The sequence below is a fragment of the Podarcis liolepis genome (genome assembly GCF_965112155.1).
Source record: "Podarcis liolepis genome assembly, chromosome: 2".
Classification (NCBI taxonomy): Eukaryota; Metazoa; Chordata; class Lepidosauria; order Squamata; family Lacertidae; genus Podarcis; species Podarcis liolepis.
In genome coordinates, this window is record NC_139555.1 from 25,119,161 (window position 1) to 25,139,610 (window position 20,450).

The 20,450-nt window shown below is 44.2% G+C and overlaps 2 protein-coding genes across 4 annotated transcripts in view; both read left to right on the forward strand.

Moving 5' to 3' along the window:
- Positions 1–20,450, forward strand: part of LOC310700384 (ABC-type organic anion transporter ABCA8-like) — a 317,713-nt gene that overhangs the window by 256,025 nt on the left and 41,238 nt on the right. The gene's annotated exons all lie outside the window — the stretch shown is intronic.
- MAP2K6 (mitogen-activated protein kinase kinase 6) overlaps positions 1–20,450 on the forward strand; it is a 77,013-nt gene that overhangs the window by 34,647 nt on the left and 21,916 nt on the right. For all 3 annotated transcript variants that reach the window (XM_083490393.1, XM_083490394.1, XM_083490392.1), the window contains exons 2-5: positions 3,302–3,368; positions 8,711–8,759; positions 15,636–15,749; positions 19,571–19,690. In XM_083490393.1, coding sequence (XP_083346519.1) covers positions 3,302–3,368; positions 8,711–8,759; positions 15,636–15,749; positions 19,571–19,690 — 350 coding nt within the window. The remainder of the gene's footprint in view (positions 1–3,301; positions 3,369–8,710; positions 8,760–15,635; positions 15,750–19,570; positions 19,691–20,450) is intronic.

Below are 20,450 nucleotides of genomic sequence, written 5' to 3' on the forward strand. Positions count from 1 at the left end.
AAATCGAACAATCATAATAGCAACAGAAATGTCGTTGAATTCCTTCCAATATTTTGTACCGTCCCCCCCCCCCCCAGCAACACACCCGTGAGGGTATTCCTTTCATTCCCATTCTTGATGCTGCACATCATGCGGTTCCACAAGGCTCCTGCTGTGTGCAATATAGCGCATATTTATTCATTTAGAAGATTTGTGTTCTGCTTTCTGCCTAAAGCCCTCAAAGCAGCTGACAATGCCTGTGTAAAACACAACAGATGCACCAGGGCCACAAACACCAAAACACTACCACCAAAATAACCAGGAACACTTACTTCTCACATGCGGGGGGTCAAGGAAGCGACAGTCTGACTGGAGAGTGTCCTGATGTTGTCTTAGCCTGCCTCCCTTCCTCTTTCCTTTCCTCCCCAGAGGGCGGATTGTCTCTGTGGCGATTGTGGAGAGGACAGTCCAAGTCTTCAAATATCTTGCCTTCTGTATGGATTTGTCTTATAGTACAGAGTGAAGTTTTGCCATTTGTAGTCAACCTGCTTTCTGCTCTTGCCGCATCCGGCTGCATTGAAAAGGATATATCAAGAACTCTGGCCAAAAGTTTCAATATAAGGAATAACTCCTACTCAAGAGTTGAAATGAAAAACGTGTGTATTCTGCTAAGAATAACAGTTTGAAGCTTGTAGTAAATTTAAACACAACGTGTAAGTACGATAGTTTTAAAGTAATAGTAAGTTTGGATACAACGTTTAAGTACAGAAATAATGTAGTTTCAAATATACAGTGTTATAGTCTAAAGGTACATGAAATACCAGTGCACAACAATTGTTTTTATACAAGTCTCAATAGCAGTCAAAAAGAGTCCACATTGTATAAAATCAGAATAAAGAATAAAGGATCAAATGGGGCCAAAAAAGTAGTATCCGGAGTGTGAATCAGATGTACGACTCAGTAGTGGTAACCAGGACAGGGCCCTGTTTCGGAGTACACGCCTTCTTCAGCTGGTAATATCAAAAAATGTCAAGATAGATCAAGGTGCTTCAATCCATAGATCATAAATATAATAAATTATATACATTCTAAAGTATGTTAACACATATCATGATATTTGGTTCCATACCTCGGTTTTTTGACGACTATAAATCTGTTGGAAGTCTGTATCATTTAGTTCTTTTATGTTTCTTTTTCGACATGCGTCTAGAGATAAGGATTTCCAAGAGTTATTATTTCCAGTCAAATTATTTGTGAAAAACGGACATCAGTTCAGTGTTTTCTCACCTTAGATAATTGCATCCAAGTTTTCTTGCGTTTCTCTGTGCGTTTTCTATTTTTCGCCCCTGAGTCTGCATGCCTCCCCAGGAGTGTCCCTATTGTGGGCTACAAAATGGTCAAAAGATATGGATTCGCATCTGTGCTCCTGACCTGAGGCTTTGTTCTCTAGCTACTTCCTCCCCTGAAGAACTGGAACTTGATGCTGCAATAGATCTGCATATTACACCTTCTGCAGGGGGCCCAACTTGAATAAAATATTGGGGTGGGGCGGGTAAGCCCTGCGTGCAATTAATCACATGGCATGGCACAGATACCCCATTTGAATGGGAATTCCCCTCAACTTGAGGGGGGTCCCCCTCAAATATTTTATGGGGGGGGGAAGGGACCTCAGCCCCTAGGAGCCCTAAACAGCCTTGGCCCAGTATACTGGAAGGAGCTTCTCCACCTCCATTGCTCAGCCTGGACACTGAGGTCCAGCTCCGAGGGTCTTTTGGCGGGTCCCTCACTGAGAAGTGAAGCTACAGGGGACCAGTCAGAGGGCCTTCTTGGCAGTGGCGCCCTCCCTGTGGAATGCCCTTCCATCAGATGTCAAGGAGATTAGTAACTATACAGCCTTTAGAAGACATTTGAAGGCAGCCCTGTATCAGGAAGTTTTTGATGTTTGACGTCTTACTACAGTGGTGCCCCGCAAGACGAATGCCTCGCAAGACGGAAAACTCGCTAGACGAAAGAGTTTTCCGTTTTGGAGGTGCTTCGCAAAACGAATTTCCTATGGGCTTGCTTCGCAAGACGACAATGTCCTGCGAGTTCCTGCTGGTTTTTTTTCCTTTCCCCCCTTTTTCTAAGCCGCTAAGCCGCTTATCAGCTGATCCGATCAGCAGATAAGCCGCTAAAAGCAGCTAAAAGCCGCTAATAGCGCTAAGCCGCTTATCAGCTGATCCGATCAGCAGATAAGCCGCTAAAAGCTGCTAATAGCGCTAATCCGCTAATCCTTCAATGGGCTTGCTTCACAAGACAAAAAAACCACTAGACGAAGAGAATCACAGAACGGATTCTTTTCGTCTTGCGAGGCACCACTGTATGTTTTTATATGTTCTGTAAGCTGCCCAGAGTGGCTGGGGAAACCCAGCCAGATGGGCGAGGTATGTGTTGTTGTTGTTGTTGTTGTTGTTGTTGTTGTTGTTGTTTTTGTTGTTGTTATGGATTTGGCTTCCATGCCTGTCTGGCTTGGCTAGTGTAACCTATTGGTTTTTCCTGTGTTGATGCTTTAATGTAGGTTGGGCTAACATAGTAGCCTTTTAATGGAGTTCAGGCTGAAGGGATTTAAATAAGAGTTTGGCAGGTCAGTGTATAAACAATTGCTTGCTGCGCGAACCATGTGTCTGCTTAATAGAGACTCACTCCTTCAGACCCAGCCACCCAGTTTCTGTGCTAACCAAGTCTCCGTTTTGCCCTTAGGATAAATTCATTCATTCCTGCAATTTTCATTCCATGTTGCTTCATTTTTGACTCGTGTGGATTTCAAAATACCAGGAGCAGAAAGAATCAGGAAAAGCCAGGGTATGGGTCTCTGAGCTATTTAAAACTGCAAAGTCTTTCACAGCACCTCTTTTGACTGGAATACATGGTCACAAAGGTGTCCACTTTGGTGTCACAACTTTCCCCCACCCCAAAATCACCTGCACATTTTCATTTCCTCTCTCCATATAATACAATGCTAGAGAGTTAAAAAATAAATTAAGGAAAGATGGACATGTCAGGAAGCCATATTATTCTGCTGTGATGAATGCAGCATTGAGAATATGCAGATGTGTGCCTGAACTGCTGACTGCATCAGTTAGAACCCGAAGTGTATAATCTGAATCCCAACAAAGAAACTTTGTATTTTCAACCCTCTCCTCTTCAGCATTCAGGTGCCTGTGTCAAATTAGACCTGGCACTTAAATCAAGCGCTACAAACAAGCCCTGTGCTGCAAGATGTTTCTGAAACCCGAAGAAAAGTTGTTCTTATTTCCCCCCATCTCTGTTCTTTATTTCACAGGCAGGAAGAAAAATCCAGGGCTGAAAATTCCTAAAGAAGCATTTGAACAACCACAGACGAGCTCTACGTATGTCTTGAAATCTCAGCATGATTGCTTTGGGTTGGGTTGGGGGTGTGTGTGGAAGCAGGGGTTCATAAATGTAAACTTGGTGTACTAGCCAGCTATTATTTCTGGTCATCACCAATCCCCTCCCTGAGCCTCCAGGAATGCAGACTCGACATGGAAGTGAGGCAGGGTCCTCTCCCATTTGTGCAGAGTACACAGAGCAAGAAACAGCAGGAGTCTTTCTGCCACTTGGAATGTTCTTCTGTTTCTTAACCTGCTTGAAAACTGCAGTGGGCGTGAGACCTCCAGGGTAGGGATGTGCGTGATCCAGGAGGTTCTGCTTGCTAGAAGGCTAGGCAAGTGGATTTGTGGACGCCTGGCTTGAAGCAAAATGGGATTCTTCATGGAGCTGGTGTTCTGAGTGGCGCGGGAGTGACGAAACAATGGAACAGTCCGCAATTGTGCAAGCTAGCGAAAAGAAACTCTGGGTCTGCATTCTAATATTCCAAAGCAAACTTGGAGAAGAGGAGAGAAAGGGAAACCACACTTTAAATTATTTTTCCATTATTGAATATTTAATAATAATAATAATAATAATAATAATATTCTATTTATATCCCGCCCTCCCCAGCCGAAGCCGGGCTCAGAGAGAAAGAAAGTTAATGGCCCAATATTAAGTTGTCTTGCAAACGTGTGCAGTTAGCTTTACATACCTGCGTAAGTTAACATGATAATATAGTGCAGGGCTTGTTTCAGATGGATTTTGGAAAGAAGATTGGTGATGTGAATGCTCCCTAACAAAGACCACAATGCAGAGAAACAACTCTTGCATGCCTAATGGCTTCTTGACGTAAAACATTTTCTGTTGGCAAGCTCAGGGGTGTGTTAGAAGCAGTCCAACATAGTACTTAGGGGACTGTGTTTCAATGAGAAGGTGAAAACCACAGGGTTGTATCCTGTGCCACACGCAAGCAGAGTTCTGTCCACACCACAGAACATCCCCTTCCTTTTCTCTCCACATGTCTGAAAATCTGCTTTGGAAAACCTGACTATATTATACGAAGCAGGTGCCAGGCCAATGTCATTTTACGTGGTCTTAAAACATTGGCAAGTCCATATAGGTTCTTCACAGACAGGTTTGTGAGACTGGTGGGAGAGCTTTGCTTTCTTTTCCCCTTACATATAAAAAGAAGGGAGACCAGGTTTCATCAAAGGTATTTTCCTTTATAACCCCATTTGTAACCATTCTAAGCCCAGTTAGTTGCCCTGAACTGGCTATATCCCAAATATTATTGAACCACATCTCTGGAGGAAATAAATTAAAAAATTGTCCAGTAGCACCTTAGAGACCAACTAAGTTAGTTCTGGGTATAAGCTTTCGTGTGCATGCACACTTCTTCAGATAGAGGTAGTTCCACCTAGGATTTCCAGTGATACTCTATCACTAGATGTGCAGCTACCAGTAGAAAAAGAATTAAATCTTTATGCCAGATTGTAGGGTCAGGATCTCTGGGTTTGGTGAAAGCAAGGCTAAGGCTGGGTTTGTCAAGAGATTCTCAGATTATTATTATTTTTATATACCATACCTTACAAGCTCTTGGCTGCAAGATTATTGAGTTGTCAAATTACCCATCACAGACCTTGCACCTTATGTAAACGGAGTAAACTCTGGGAACAGTGGACAGCTGGCTGCTGTGCCAACTGAGAAAATAATCAGGAAGAAAAAGAGAGAGAGAGAGGAAGGAAGGAAGGAAGGAAGGAAGGAAGGAAGGAAGGAAGAAAGGAAGAAAGAAAGAAAGAAAGAAAGAAAGAAAGAAAGAAAGAAAGAAAGAAAAGTTTTTCTATATCCGCCTGGCCCCTCAGTCATAATTTCTCAGTCTCCTTCACCCAGAAAGTGTGCTCACCTTTATCCTAACCAGATTTCCTTGGAAGTCGGTTCCATTGCTTCCAGATAAAATACATAAACCTGCTTAGTCTTGGCAGCCTCATGATGCGTATCTTGGATCCTTGAAATTTGGTGACTTGCTTGTTACCCAAGGGCCCCCTGACAGTTCTTTAGGTAGCACAACAGACTCTCAACTTTTCTCATTGTACCAAGGTAAGATATGGGTTATGTCAAGGAGGCTTTCCTCTCTAATCTGCCCTGTCTGGCACTGGGCAGTGCCCTGTTATTTTCTCTTTCATGTACTGTGCTTGCTGCATGCCTCTCTCTCAAAAAGGGGGTCTGTTTTAGCTTATGGTGCCTCTCTGAACACAGTCTTCAAGGCTGAGCATTTGCTGCCCCCCTCCTCTCTTCCCACAATCTCCCCAGAACTCGAAACAGTGAAAGGAAGCTTGATCTCCACCAGGAACCTGAGACTGCCCTTGCAGTCAATGAAAGGACTTATTAAGACAGAAGATTCTCTTAGGAGGGCTTTTAATTACCTTATGGAGGGCAATTTTCCATCTCCCACCCCTGATCTTCCTTTGATCTTTCAAGGGGCCATGCCTGTGCCATCCACAGGTACATACATGGGTCTGTAGCATTAGAAAGTCAAATGCCAGGACACCTCAAAGGGTGATGTTAAAATATGCCCATAAGAGAGGACTGCCTAGGATAGAGAAAGTGATGTGGAGAGATTTTCAGAGAGATTTCATGCAGAGCCAGAAATGGAGATTCTGTAGACTTGCTGGAATGGAATGAGATTTCCAGAGCTCAACTTTTAGGATTGGAAAAGGATTACAGCTGGCACTGTCAACAGATGAAATCATCTTCCTGTCCTTCAGTCGAAGTAGTGGGATTATAGTACCAAAGGTACTTTTTTTTTTTAGGCTCGGGCTTAGCAATATCAAAAAGTGCTGCTGCTCCTATAAACAGCCATCAAATAGTCTACTTACTCTGTCCTCCCCTTTTAATATCTAGTTGAACTCGCCTTGTGTGGTGATGCCACAAAGTTCTACATCCCCCACGCATTGCTCCACAGGCTAGAGAACAAGCTTCCACATGTTGACCATAATGCCTAGCTTTACCATTAAACCACAGAGCCTAGGGCTTGCCGATCAGAAGGTCGGCAGTTCGAATCCCCGCGACGTGGCGAGCTCCCGTTGCTCGGTCCCTGCTCCTGCCAACCTAGCAGTTCGAAAGCACGTCAAAGTGCAAGTAGATAAATAGGTACCGCTCTGGCGGGAAGGTAAACGGCGTTTCCGTGCGCTGCTCTGGTTCGCCAGAAGCGGCTTAGTCATGCTGGCCACATGACCTGGAAGCTGTACGCCAGCTCCCTTGGCCAATAAAGCGAGATGAGCGCCGCAACCCCAGAGTCGGCCACAACTGGACCTAATGGTCAGGGGTCCCTTTACCTTTATAGAAGGAAGTATGGCTTAATTTAGCAGTTTACATCCACACGCTGCTGTTCGTTATTAGAAGGAAGGACTGCTTTCCTATTATGTGATTAAAGGCTTCGGTAATTAAGTGGTATATAATGAATAAACAAAAGATTTGCAATCGATATCAAAGCAAGAGCGTTTGAGGCATACTTTTTTCAAAAAGAAAAGAAAACTTTTAATAAAGATTGTCACAACGGTCACATTCAATGACCCACTTATTTTTGGCTGTAGATAGTCTGAGGGAGCGTTATAGGGCACACTTTTTTATATATAAAAAAGAGGTGCCGTGCAAGCTGGCATATATGTTAAACCCATGGGGTACACTGGTTGTGGTTTTACTTGGGCAATTTAGCTGAGCGCCTCCTTACGTATTGGATTAGGAGTCATTTGCAAAACAGGAGCATGACTGACCCTTTATGTTCCATCAGAAAGAAGGGATTTATGGCAAAGCTCAGCATTGCTCACTTTGGTCTTAGCTATTTCTGGTGCAGATTAATACAAGATAAATACAGTCTTTTTTTACAGGCTGCCTATAAATAGAAGAGTATTTCTTATTTATGGAAAAGATGTTGGCTTTTGCTGGGGGTTACCTGACTTCATTAGTTTCTTACTGCACCGTGTAATTTTTGCAGCCCTGTTTTTTCTTAGTAGAGAAACCCCAAACCAGTGATTTCTAAGGTGGAGCGGGTGCTAAAAATAGATATTGCAGCGGGGTGAGAGAAAAAGAGTGGCAAATTCCAAAATGGGGGCTGGAATTTGGAGATGAAATATTTTGAGTCCGCCACAGGCCCATTTCAGATCAGCTTTAGGATCATTCAGGGTCTGGTTCAACCCAATATGTGTTTGTATTGCTACTGGGGGTGTTCCGTGCCTGCCACCATTTTGAGCTAGAAAGGGGAATGCGGGTCAGAAAAACTCTGTAGGCAAGAAGGAGGGCCTTGTCACTTGGGAGGGAGAGACCGAGCTTTCTCTTTGGAAAGCTGTTTTAAAAAGCCGCTCATGAGGGTCTTGACAGCTTGTGAAAATTGTCCACTTCTCCCTTTTTAGATAGTAGTTGCAATTGTTTTTCCCCCAAATTTTTTTTAATTGATTTTCCAAAAATTCAAAACAAAAAAACAAACAGACAAACAAACAAACAAACATACATACATCCTGTTTAAATCTTGGTAAGTGACTTCCTCAAATCCCCTTGGTTGAATTTCATTATATATCATTTTAACAGTTTTCCAAAATTGATTTTCTCAAAAAATTAACTTAATCACTTAAAATCTTTCATTCTTTCTAATTTAACTTTAAACATCTTAAATCTTATCCTTACATATTTAAATCCTAAGCCTAACTATTATTTGCAAGCTTTTCCAATTAAGTTATCTTAACATATTTAGCTAAATAGTCTTTAAATTTCATCCAGTCTTGCTGGTACTCCTCCTTTTGGTCGTGGACTCTTCCAGTAAGGTTGACCAGCTCCGAAAAATCTATCCTCTTCATCTGCCAATCTTCCACTGTTGGTGCTTTCTGTGTTTTCCAATTCTCCGCTAACAAAATTCTTGCTGCAGTTGTGGCATACAAAAATAATTTAACATCTTTCTTGGGCAATTCCAAACCTGTTATTCCCAGAAGTGTAGCTGCAATTGTTATCTCAAAGGAGTGACCATATTTCTTACCAGGAAGTTGGATTAAAAATGGGAAAGACCCCTCCTTCCGAGTGACCCTTGGTTAATTCTGATGTTGCGTATACATGACATGTATTCACATTTGGTTCCTGACGCATGGTCTAAAGAAAGCGCACAGCACACCAGCCTCGCTGAAGCTAAGCAAGCCTTGGATTGCCCCATGCCTGGATGGAAGACTGCCTGGGAATCTTGCCTGGGTCACCTCGATTTCCTTGAGGGGTGAAAGGATGAAATAAAAATGAAGGGCTTGTATGTGTTTATATGAGCCCTGAAATACCTCCTTCCTAATCTGTTTTCTGGGCCTTCTTTTTTTTTTCTATTTTGCAGGCCACCTAGAGATTTGGACTCCAAAGCCTGCATCTCCATTGGCGACAAGGTACGGTGACGATCAAATACAACTTCTAAAGAGTTCTGTGCATCCAGCTGGGAAGGAAGTGAATTTAAAAGGAGTGGCTTATAAGTAACCTGCTAATCCCATTCCTTGGCACAGAAGTCAGTGAGCTTCTTGTCCCTCTTTCCTTGGTTCACCTGTTCACTTTATTACAAGTTTCACCTACCAAAACAAGTTAAAGGTTTTGACTTTTCACCTCTTTGCTGATGTTGTCTTTGTATTTGGATGCTCTTGGAGTAAAGCTGTGTATTTTCTCCCACATTGCTTGGGGTATCAAGGAGGCAGCTCTGTTTTACTCAGGAGCAATGGTAAGACCTATGTGGGACCCTAATAGGGAGTGCCTGGCTGGTATATGCAGGCCCTCATTTGATGACACTATGCACAACCACTTGGCGGTTGACACCAAGTTGTTGCAGTGGTTTGTGCAATCACACGGCTGTACTTTTAAAAGCAGCTTCACATACAGCATGGGTAGGCAAACTAAGGCCCGGGGGCCGGATCTGGCCCAATCGCCTTCTAAATCCAGCCCTTGGACGGTCCGGGAATCAGCGTGTTTTTACATGATTAGACTGTGTCCTTTTATTTAAAATGCATCTCTGGGTTATTTGTGGGGCATAGGAATTCGTTCATTCCCCCCCCCCAATAAAATCTGGCCCCCCACAAGGTCTGAGGGACAGTGGACCGGCCCCCTGCTGGAAAGGTTTGCTGACCCCTGACTTACACTCTTGCTCCCTTGCCTTCAAGACAGACACGAGTCGAACACTGCATTCTCCATACAAATGTGTATTGCAGCATCCCATGGTCCACAAATTCAGTTGACGGCTGACTTAAGCTTTTCATGAGAGCATCTGTTTATGAATAAGAATATCGTGTAAGTCCAACAGTTACTGCTTGGCATCCACCTAAGTTTGGAAAATGGGATGCAAATGATAACCAAATTGTGTTAACGCGAAACTGTGTCAGGCAACCATCTGCCTTTGCTCCGGAGAGGCTTGGCTTGGTGACGCTCGCTATGCTAATAGCTGAGACCCACTGGGGCAAGCGTAAGTGTGTTTTGGAACAGGCAATATTCACTTCCATAGAACTGCGGTTCTGTTAAGTGAAGTCCAAGACTGGATGTGCCGTTGTCATAGGAATCCCTGCTATGACTGCAGTAGATGCAAGCTAAATGGTCAAGTCTTGCATATTTTTAATAGTTTAAGATCTAAGACACATGTGAGATGGCTGCAAAATCAAACGGAAGCCAGCTGTTCGACCACCAGTACAGAGAAACCCAAACTGACTCACGAAAAGTCTGTTCCATGTGGGATTTAATGGCTGGTGAACTACAGCTCTGATTCAAACCAGCTTTCGTTTTTTTTAAAAAAAAAATATGTTTCAAGTCCTCAGGCTTTGGTGGGTGGGATATTGAAATGCATTTTTGTACCATTTCAAATATATGGGCATCATTTGATTACATTATTTTAACTTGGGTGTACTGAAGTTACAGGGGACCAGGCAGAGGGCCTTCTCAGCAGTGGCTCCCTCCCTGTGGAACGCCCTCCCATAAGATGTTCACGGAGATGAAGAACTACACAACTTTTTAGAAGACACCTGAAGGCAGCCCTATATCAGGATTTTTTTTAATGTTTGATATTTTATTAGGTTTATCTATGTGCTGTAGAGGGACGCGGGTGGCGCTGTGGGTTAAACCACAGAGCCTAGGGCTTGTTGATCAGAAGGTCAGCGGCTCGAATCCCCACGATGGGGTGAGCTCCCGTTGTTTGGTCCCAGCTCCTGCCCACCTAGCAGTTCGAAAGCACGTCAAAGTGCAAGTAGATAAATAGGTAGTGCTCCGGCGGGAAGGTAAACGCCGTTTCCGTGCGCTGCTCTGGTTTCACCAGAAGCGGCTTAGTCATGCTGGCCACATGACCTGGAAGCTGTACGCTGGCTCCCTCAGCCTATAGAGCGAGATGAGCGCGCAACCTCAGAGTCGTCCACGACTGGACCTAATGGTGAGGGGTCCCTTTACCTTTACCTTTCTGTCCCTTAAGCTGCCCAGAGGGGCTGGGGAAATCCAGCCAGTTGGGTGGGGTATAAATAATAAAATTATTATCATTATTATTAGAAACAAAAACGAAGAATTCAAAGATCTGACTATGGGAATAGTTAAGAAAAAGACCTGTATACAAATCCCCTGCAAAAAAAAAAGAGCAGATTGCCTCATTCTCTGGTGACTCCTACTGCTCCGTCAAGGAATAACCCAAATTAATAGGCCTGGTTGCGTTTCCCAAACCCCGCCCCCCTCCAGCTTTTTATGTAACATCTCTACAGAGGCACCTGCTTACTGATATTAATAGCAACAGTTGCTCAGCGCCAAATGCTTATTGCTAAGCTCTGGCTAGCATTAGCAGCTACCTCCAAACACTTGCTCTCGCTGCTGTTAAGCAAGAAAGCTACAAGGCGTTGTTCTCAAGGCCGTAATTTTCAAGTAGATCCAGTATTCAACTTTTACGGCAGGGGGACCGCTAGTAAAACGAGCGTCGAGGTGTGCCAACAGGTCCACTGCACCTATTTAGAGGAATTATGTGAGTTTGTCAGCAGAACGTCAGGTGTTTGTGCCTCTGGTCAGTGCTGTTTGGGTATAAAGGCAAAAGGAGGAATTCCATATGTTCTGAAATGTCCCATGTCTGCACGCCACACGGTTGCTGCAGATGTAGCGATGAGAAAAAGCTTAATCCGTTGGGCTGTCGCGTTTTTGTCCAGTTTGTGTGTCTTCCTATAGGCTTCTAGTTGGTCATTTAAGAGGAAGAAGATGCTGCACTAAATGGACCTTTGATCTGATCCAACAGAATTATATATATACTAGTAGTGCTTTTTTCAGGGGGTACGCATACCCCTAAACATTTTGTGAATCTTTGTACTTTTGTCCATTTACTGTATTTATTTTTTCCAATTTGAACTATAAAATGGTGGTTTTCTTGAGTCAAAATGAGAGTACCCCTATACATTTTTTTAGAAAAAAACACTGTGTGTGTGTGTGTGTGTGTGTATATATATTTACCCATTGACTTCCCATCCCCCTCTCCATAGCATTCTATGTTTATCCTTGAATATTTTAACCGATAACACTCCATATACACCTCCTGAGTTATTAGTCTTAATGTGTGTTTAATATATTAAATGGCTTGGAAATTAAACAATCAGTCAGTCAGTGTTTCTCCCATCCACTCTAATTTGGAATTCTCCACGTCCCTTTTCAGGTACTGTATTGCTTGAAGGCCAGTTCTTACCAAATCTGTGACATTTTTCTTGGTTAGAAGAGGGAAAATGCAGCAGGATTGATGTAAAGGCTGATACAGATGGGCACTAGCACTGTCTGAGCCTTTTCTAGTAGTAGATAGGTAGCCGTGTTGGTCTGCCATAGTCAAAATAAAAAAAATTCCTTCCAGTAGCACCTTAAAGACCAACTAAGTTAGTTCTTGGTATGAGCTTTCGTGTGCATGTGCATGCACACAAAAGCTCATACCAAGAACTAACTTAGTTGGTCTTTAAGGTGCTACTGGAAGGATTTTTTTTTATTTTGAGCCTTTTCTGTTCAGTCTCACACCTAAGCTGCAGAGTGCTAATTTATTGGCAATGTTGTATATTCATTAGCATTTTATAGGTCTGCCTTTCAGAGACCTAGGCACACCCCCCCCCCCCGCTACTTTTGGTGTTTTGAGATGGGAGGGAGTGAGAGAGCCATCTGGAGCACAATGACCCAGTATTGCATCAAAGAGATTTCTGATGTAGAATGCCTTTGTTCCAAGAAAAGCAGGGTCCCTTCTGTCCCTGGAAGGGAGAGATGTTCCAAAAGGTTCGTAGAGGAAGCAGATTTTGATCTATAAGTTGTACATGCATTTGCTGTTGCAAATCTCCCCTTCATCCCAGCTCAGTCTTTTAAAGAGAGCTGGAATTTGGTCCACCGCTTTTGTCAGCAGTTAAAGGCACAGAAGAATAAAGCTGTTTCTCCCTCTCAGGGCTCAACATGTGAAAACCCGTAGTAGTTTATCTACAACTAGAAAACAAGGGAGGAGTGTGTAAAATTCAGGCATAGGCCCAATGGCCAAGCCAGACATCTGAACTGGAAGGAATGGGGACAGGTCGTCATCCTTGCAGATGAGGGGATCAAACGTCCTGTGCCAACTACTTAACTTTTTGTCGTCTAGCCCAGGAAATAAAAATGTGGGTATAGAAAGCAATGTGCGCCCAATGTGTCTAACCTTTGTCTTGTGTTGACATGTGCAAAAGTCACAGCAGGTGTACACATTCCCCCCTACCCCAGTGAACATCATTGCAAGAGAGGGATGACGTAAATTTGCTTGGAAGGTGGGGGGGATCACTTCGAACCCTTTGAGTAAACTGTTTTTTTAAAAGAAAAGTGTTTTATAGTGATGGAATCTAGAAATAGACATTGAACTTGCTGTTTCGTGGTACAAGTGTACACGGCCAAAGCCATGGGTAGGCAAACTCAGGCCCAGGAGCTGGATCCGGCCCAATTTGCCTTCAAAATCCAGCCTGCGGACCATCAGCATGTGTTTACATGGGTGGAATGTGTCGTTTTATTTAAAATGCATCTCTGGGTTATTTGTGGGCTTGCCTGGTGTTTTTACATGAGTAGAATGTGTGCTTTTATTTAAAATGCATCTCTGGGTTATTTGTGGGGTGTAGGAATTCGTTCACCCCCCCATACATATGGTCTGGCCCCCCACAAGGTCTGAGGGACAGTGGACCAGCCCCCTGCTGAAAAAGTTTGCTGACCCCTGGTCAAAGCAACACACCATTTAAAGAAACGATTACCCATACCTGTAAAAGAGAGCTGCCTGCCCCCATCTTCAGAACTCAAATGGCATAATGAAATCCATCCAAGTGCTTTTGAAGAAGCAAGGATATGTTGGTGCTCCAGATCAGCCTTGCAGGGGAAAAAAACCTTCCCATGGTAGCCATAGGCAGCCAGGAATTGCATGCAGGTGCAGGTTGGCACAGGAGGGTCAGACCCCTTCTCTTCCTCCTCGACTAGTCTAGTTGGTTTCTCTGCTGTCTGCAAAAGAAGGGGAGTGCATCCGAAGCTCTGTCTCTTCTACTCCCACCTGTTGAGTAGAAGGTCATGCTGCCTTATACTGAAGCCTCATCCAGATTTTTCTGCCACATTTCTAGGCCCAGGTCTGCACTTTGAGGCTCTGTGTCCAGGTAGGGATTTTATTTTTTTGTAGTTCCGGAGCTTTGCCTGCGAAAACCTGGGTTTTACCGCTGAATCGGAGCAATAGGGTCTCCTGCAGATTGATGCTTGCTCTGATTCAGCGGTAAAACGTGGGTTTCCCCAGGGAGAGCACTTGGATGAAGGATGGAGGAAACAAAAAGCACCCAAAGAGCTTTAAAGCATTGATCCGTGCCTGGAAAGCGCGGTGCAAAAGGCAGTCTGAATGAGCCCTCAGTCAGACCGGTGGGCCACCTAGCTCAGTATTTTCTGCACTGGCTGGCAGTAGCTCTCCAGGGTTCCAAGCAAGACTCTCTTCCCAGCCGTGCCCTGAGATGGTAGGGACTGAACCTGGGACCTTCTGCGTGTGGAGAAGGGAACTTCCTCCCTCTGTGGCCAGCACAGAATTCCAGCCTAATAGACTCTTAGGTAAAGGGACCCCTGACCATTAGGTCCAGTCGTGGCCGACTCTGCGGTTGCGGCGCTCATCTTGCTTTATTGGCCAAGGGAGCCGGCATACAGCTTCCGGGTCATGTGGCCAGCATGACTAAGCCGCTTCTGGTGAACCAGAGCAGCGCACAGAAACGCCGTTTACCTTCCCACCGGAGCAGTACCTATTTATCTACTTGCACTTTGACGTGCTTTCGAGCTGCTAGGTTGGCAGGAGCAGGGACCGAGCAACGGGAGCTCACCCCGTCGCAGGGATTCAAACCGCCGACCTTCTGATTGGCAACTCCTAGGCTCTGTGGTTTAACCCACAGTGCCACCCGCGTCCCAATAGACTCTTAGTGGGCTAGTAATTATTGTGGGCTTGTTTACAAGCCTGATCTGTATGCACAGATTCAGAGCTAGGTCATCCATTGAGTAAAAAGCTTCTGGGAAATGATTTATAATGAGGTGAAAAAGATGTTGTAATATAAAACCCAGAAGCATTTTTACTTGGTATTTTAAGTGATGATATTAACGGACAGGACAAAAAAATGTTTTTATATGCAACAGCAGCAGCAAGAGTACTGTTGGCACAGAAATGGAAACAAGAAGAATTACCGACAAAAGAAGAATGGCAGACGAAATTAATGGACTATGCAGAATTAGATAAGATGACAGGAAGGATTCGAAACCTGCGGGAACAGAGATTCACAGAAGACTGGAATAAATATGCGAACTGTTTGAAAAGCTACTGTAATCAACAGATTATGCTAGTAGGACTGCAAGAAGTTTTGTAAGGAGGAATATATGAAATATTGTAAGGGAGGCTATGATGAGAGAGTCAATAGATAAGATAATTAAAAGCAATAGAGAAATTAAGAAATGTAAATTAAGTGAAAAAAATTGAAAATATTCAGATGTGGTTGATGGATGTCCAAAAAACTATAAGATGTGACCTATGTTGCCCGGAAGCTCCCTCGGCCAATAAAGCGAGATGAGCGCCGCAACCCCAGAGTCGGCCATGACTGGACCTGATGGTCAGGGGTCCCTTTACCTTTACTATATAGTCATCCATTGAGTAGCCACCAGTTTGGGCACATTAGAGATGGAGCTACCTAGTCCGATGAGTGGGGTACAGATGAAAGCATTATTATTATTGGATAACTATACTTCTTGGCTCCTGGTGACGTTCTCTTGGCTTTATCTCTCCACAGAACTTTGAAGTCAAAGCTGATGACCTGGAGCCGATATCAGAACTGGGCCGTGGTGCATATGGCGTGGTAGAGATGATGCGGCACATGCCCAGTGGGCAAATTATGGCCGTGAAGGTAGACTCCGTGGTTATTCCTTCTTTGAACGCATTAACTGTCCAAATTAACTCCTTATCTTCCCAGCAGCTATTGACCTTTTTCAACACTTGTGTGTGTATATATGTGTCTCTGTGTGTGTTTCTCTCTCACACACATACACACAACATACACGCACATGCACAAATGCTTTGATAATTGATTTTTATTGATTTTTAATGGTAAAAGCAATATTTATTGAAGTGCTGACCTGGTGGGAGGACTCGAGCCAAACTCTGGGGATTCAGGTAAGCAAGCTTGAACCCTCATCATTCATTAAATCTAAAGAAGTCCCAAAGATCAGCCTGTTTTATTGTTCTGGATTCCTTCCAATGAACCGGAGGATTGTGTTTAATTAAGCAGGACATCATTAATATGGAGTAAAGGGGTGAGACTTACCTTATGAATCCCATCAGCGGAAGCCAAGCATAAGGGCTTGTTCAATGGGGCTTTCTTCTTGCCACCTTCCCCATTCTCTGCCCCCCACCCAAAAATTGGCTCTTGGTTGGGAGAACCCCCAGAACAGCAGGAGGGGGGAAATCGTTCTAACTGGCAAGCTGAATTGCTGGCGCAGATGGAACATTCAGCATAGCATGATGTTGAATTCCATCCTAAGACATTTGTATCCTAGCTGCCATCTATTGGGTCAAACCACAAAATTGCCTTGCATTCCGCTAGTTATATTTTTATATTTAAGAATTAAACTTTGCATTCTTGCTTTGGATTTGGAGGAGATTTCAGGGTTGAAATACGTGGTCATGTTTCCCACCCAATTATCACCTGTTCGTGCTCCAGATCAGCCTTACAGGCTCCATGGAAGCATTTGGCTGGCTCCCAGGGGTGCCAACTTGAATAAAATATGGGGCGGGGGGGAGGCAAGTAAGCCTGCCCTGCATAACCGATCACACACACCATTTGAATGGCAATGCCCACAAACCTGGGGTGGGGGGCAGCCCCCTCAAATATTTTAATGGGGGGGGCAAAGCCCCCACAGCCCCTAGGAGTTGGCTCCTATGTTGGCTCGTGTTAGAGTTGGGGTGTTTGACTTGGTGAATCATTGGTCTGATTCCAGGCCTCTTGACTCTTGTAACTTGATTGTTTCACCTTTTCCCTAAAATGTATTGAGTCTCTCCAAGGCAATTGCTTTCCAAAATGTGGGAGCAGTACTTTTCAATGTTGAGGGTTATTTGCATCTGCTCTCAGCTTGTCTTGTGTGAACTGAACTAGGGATGTAAGAGTTGGTGTGCATATGAATTCATTTTGTTAGTATACATCTTTTGAGCGTGTTTGGATAATCACATCTTGACTTAAGCTGACGTACGAAGAGACCACTTGCACAGTCGTAACACTTAACTAAGCTGATACATGGCCATCAGAACTGGGCCTTTGACATCTTGTCAGTAGGACAGGTTTTCTTAATCTTTGCAATCTCCCTTTAGGCATGAATGCCACTCTGATAGCAATCTATTAATGTATGCTTACTCCTGTTCCCTAACACAGTGGTTTGGTTATTATCTTTATTATCAGCCAATATTGTCTTTGGGCTGGGTCCAGAGGGACATAGCACAACCCTGTGCATGTCTATTTAGAAGCAAGTCCCAATGAGTTCATGGAGACTTCCCCCCCGATAAGTGTGCATTGGATTGCAGCTGAACAGTTGGACTTGGTTGTCTTGTCTTTGTCCCATTTATTTCAATGGAAACTGACAAAGGTGGGCTCCAACCTTTTCTGTCCATAATAGAGCCCAAAGAACTGGTTGAAGATGTAAATTGCCTTATTCTCAGTTAGGATGTTGTAAAACAGTAGAGCCCAACGTACTTCCATGTTAGATAGTCCTCACTGGAGCAAAATATAACCTGTAAGTATATGAGCTTTGTGGATGGCAACTATTTCAAGTACTTGCAAGCATGTATTTCATAGAGGGCCATGTTTAATTATGTATTACTAAAATGTTTTGTTTATAATGATTTTTCGAATTGGGTTTCCATTTTAATGAGAGACTTTAATTTTGAAATCTTCAAATCGGAAAGAGGTGGGAGGAATCATTTTATTCGAAAATGTTTCACATTCCCAGTGGATTAAAACGGTTGGGGGAAAGTTTTACTTCTGCGTATATAGGCATCTCCCACTGAAGCTGATGATCCTACAAACTGGAAATGATTGTTGACGTTCTCATTTCCTTTCTGAAAGCTGTAATATATATATATCAATCATGGGCCTTTGGGGACAAGGGCAGGTACTGGCACCAGTGTCAAATATGGTTATGAAAGTCCTTTGAAGAGGGTAGTAACCATGGTTAGCTCACTGTTAATCCAAGGAATGAGCAGTCATAATCTACATTTTCCCCATCTGGTCCATGGTGCCAAGCTGTTTACCCAGCACATGGTACTACTGCCTGCCAGGGATTTTGACACATGAACCACTGCAAAAAATAACTTCATCTTGGTTAGTGCTAACTACAGTTCAGTCCGTTAAACCATTTTTTTTAGGATCCCAGTTGTACAGTAAAACCATAGTTTAGCTTGTTGAGCTAAGTTCGGCTGTTGTAGAGGGCATGAGTAAGGAGACACCAGCAAGGCATGCCTGTTGTCTTGCAAGCAAAGAGGCCGGAGACGCGTGGAAGTTACCTTTAACCATGGTTTACTTAGCACAGAGGCAACAGATTACCATGGTTAATGCAAACAATGCCCTGGAAATCCACTACAGTTTGCAACCAGTCTTCCATTGTGGTTAAAATATTCAAAATACTGGTTAAGCTTTATGTCCGTGTAGGGTCAAGCTGATCTGATCTGAAGCTTCACAGGAGCTTTGGTGTAAACCCTTTCAGGTAACCAGGGGCCTCCTGTGTACATTAATATTGGTGGACATGTTTAGGCATGTAGGGGTGTGTGTGTATCTATACCTATATCTGTATATGTATGTGTGTTATACCCACCCACCCACCTGTTCTTGACATGAAGCTGAATGCATCAGAGGTGCTTGCATACACAAAGAGCCACCAGATTGGGGCAGGTGAAGGATGTATTGCTAAACCAGAGCCTCTTTCAGTAGCTTCCCTCCACCAAATGTTCTGCCATCATAGCTTTGTTAATGATGGAAAAACAGAGAAGAGAGAGAGAGGAGATAAAGCACTTCTGTAGTAACAATAATCCTTTGCCCTTCTATAGCACCTCACATCCGAGGATCTCACAGTGCTTCCCAGACATAAATTACGCCTGTGAGGTAGGTAAGCATTATTATCCCCATTTCACAGAGGCACAAAAGAGGCTTAAAGGGAGAAAAAAAAAGCAACGTGCAAGCATGGCCTCTAATTTTGGGTGCCTGTTATGAGACACTTGCAACCTAAGCCTATGTATGTCTGCTCAGAAGTACGTCTCCCTAGTTTCAATGGGAATTACTCCCAGGTAAGTGTGCAAAGGGCCGCATTGCCACTAAAGCATTACTTTGCCATTAGGAACCAGAGTTCCTCGGGAGTCAGGGTTTCCCAAGACAACATCTCTGCTGGCTTTGAGCTTCTGTGGCTGCTCCCGCGATCCATTTTTAGGTTGTGAGATTTACCTAGGTTACCTTGCTTTTAACTGTTAGGCCACAACCATTTGCCTTTTCTTTTTTGCTTAAAGTATGGGGCGTTGCGGAGGTGAAGCTGCCTTAGGAAAACGGAGGCGGCGCTGTTGACGTTTGCTTGGCGAAATGACCCAAGCAAAGTCACTCTTTTTTTGTACCTGGTCAGTGAGTTCTTGGATGAAATTCACACGGCTCAGGGGAGGAGGAGATCCAAAGCTGAAAACGAGTCTTTCTTTCAGCGAATCCGAGCGACAGTGAACAGCCAGGAGCAGAAGAGACTGCTGATGGACCTGGATATCTCCATGAGGACAGTAGACTGCCACTTCACCGTAACTTTCTACGGTGCGCTGTTTCGTGAGGTACGGCTTCGTAGGTCTCATCTTGTATCCTTCATTTGGGCTGCAAGCTTCACAATACAGTACATAGGAAATAGCCTTCTTTTTTAAAAAATACCAGATCATAGTATGCACTGCTTATTCTGACTTGCAGTGGCTGTCCAGGGTCTCAGTCAGGCTCCATCCCCTGCTTGCTGATTCAAGGGATTGAACCTTGAACCTTCTGCATGCCAAGCACCTTCTATACCAATTGTGCATATCCCCTCTGAACACGGATTGTTCTTTTAGTATATGTGCAGGACCTTAGTTGAGCAATAAGGTAAAGTAAAGGTAAAGGTACCCCTGCCCGTACGGGCCAGTCTTGACAGACTCTAGGGTTGTGCGCCCATCTCACTTAAGAGGCCGGGGGCCAGCGCAGTCCGGAGACACTTCCGGGTCACGTGGCCAGCGTGACAAAGCTGCATCTGGCGAGCCAGCGCAGCACACGGAACGCCTTTACCTTCCCGCTAGTAAGCGGTTCCTATTTATCTACTTGCACCTGGGGGTGCTTTCGAACTGCTAGGTTGGCAGGCGCTGGGACCGAGCAACGGGAGCGCACCCCGCCGCGGGGATTCGAACCGCCGACCTTTTGATCGGCAAGCCCTAGGAGCTGAGGCTTTTACCCACAGCACCACCCGCGTCCCTAGTTGAGCAATACTGGGTGGTAATGTTAGTTAGCGCACAAGTTAGCTAGACCATAGGAAAGCAGAGCAAGGTATCTGCAGAGGGCTAACAGAAATATCTA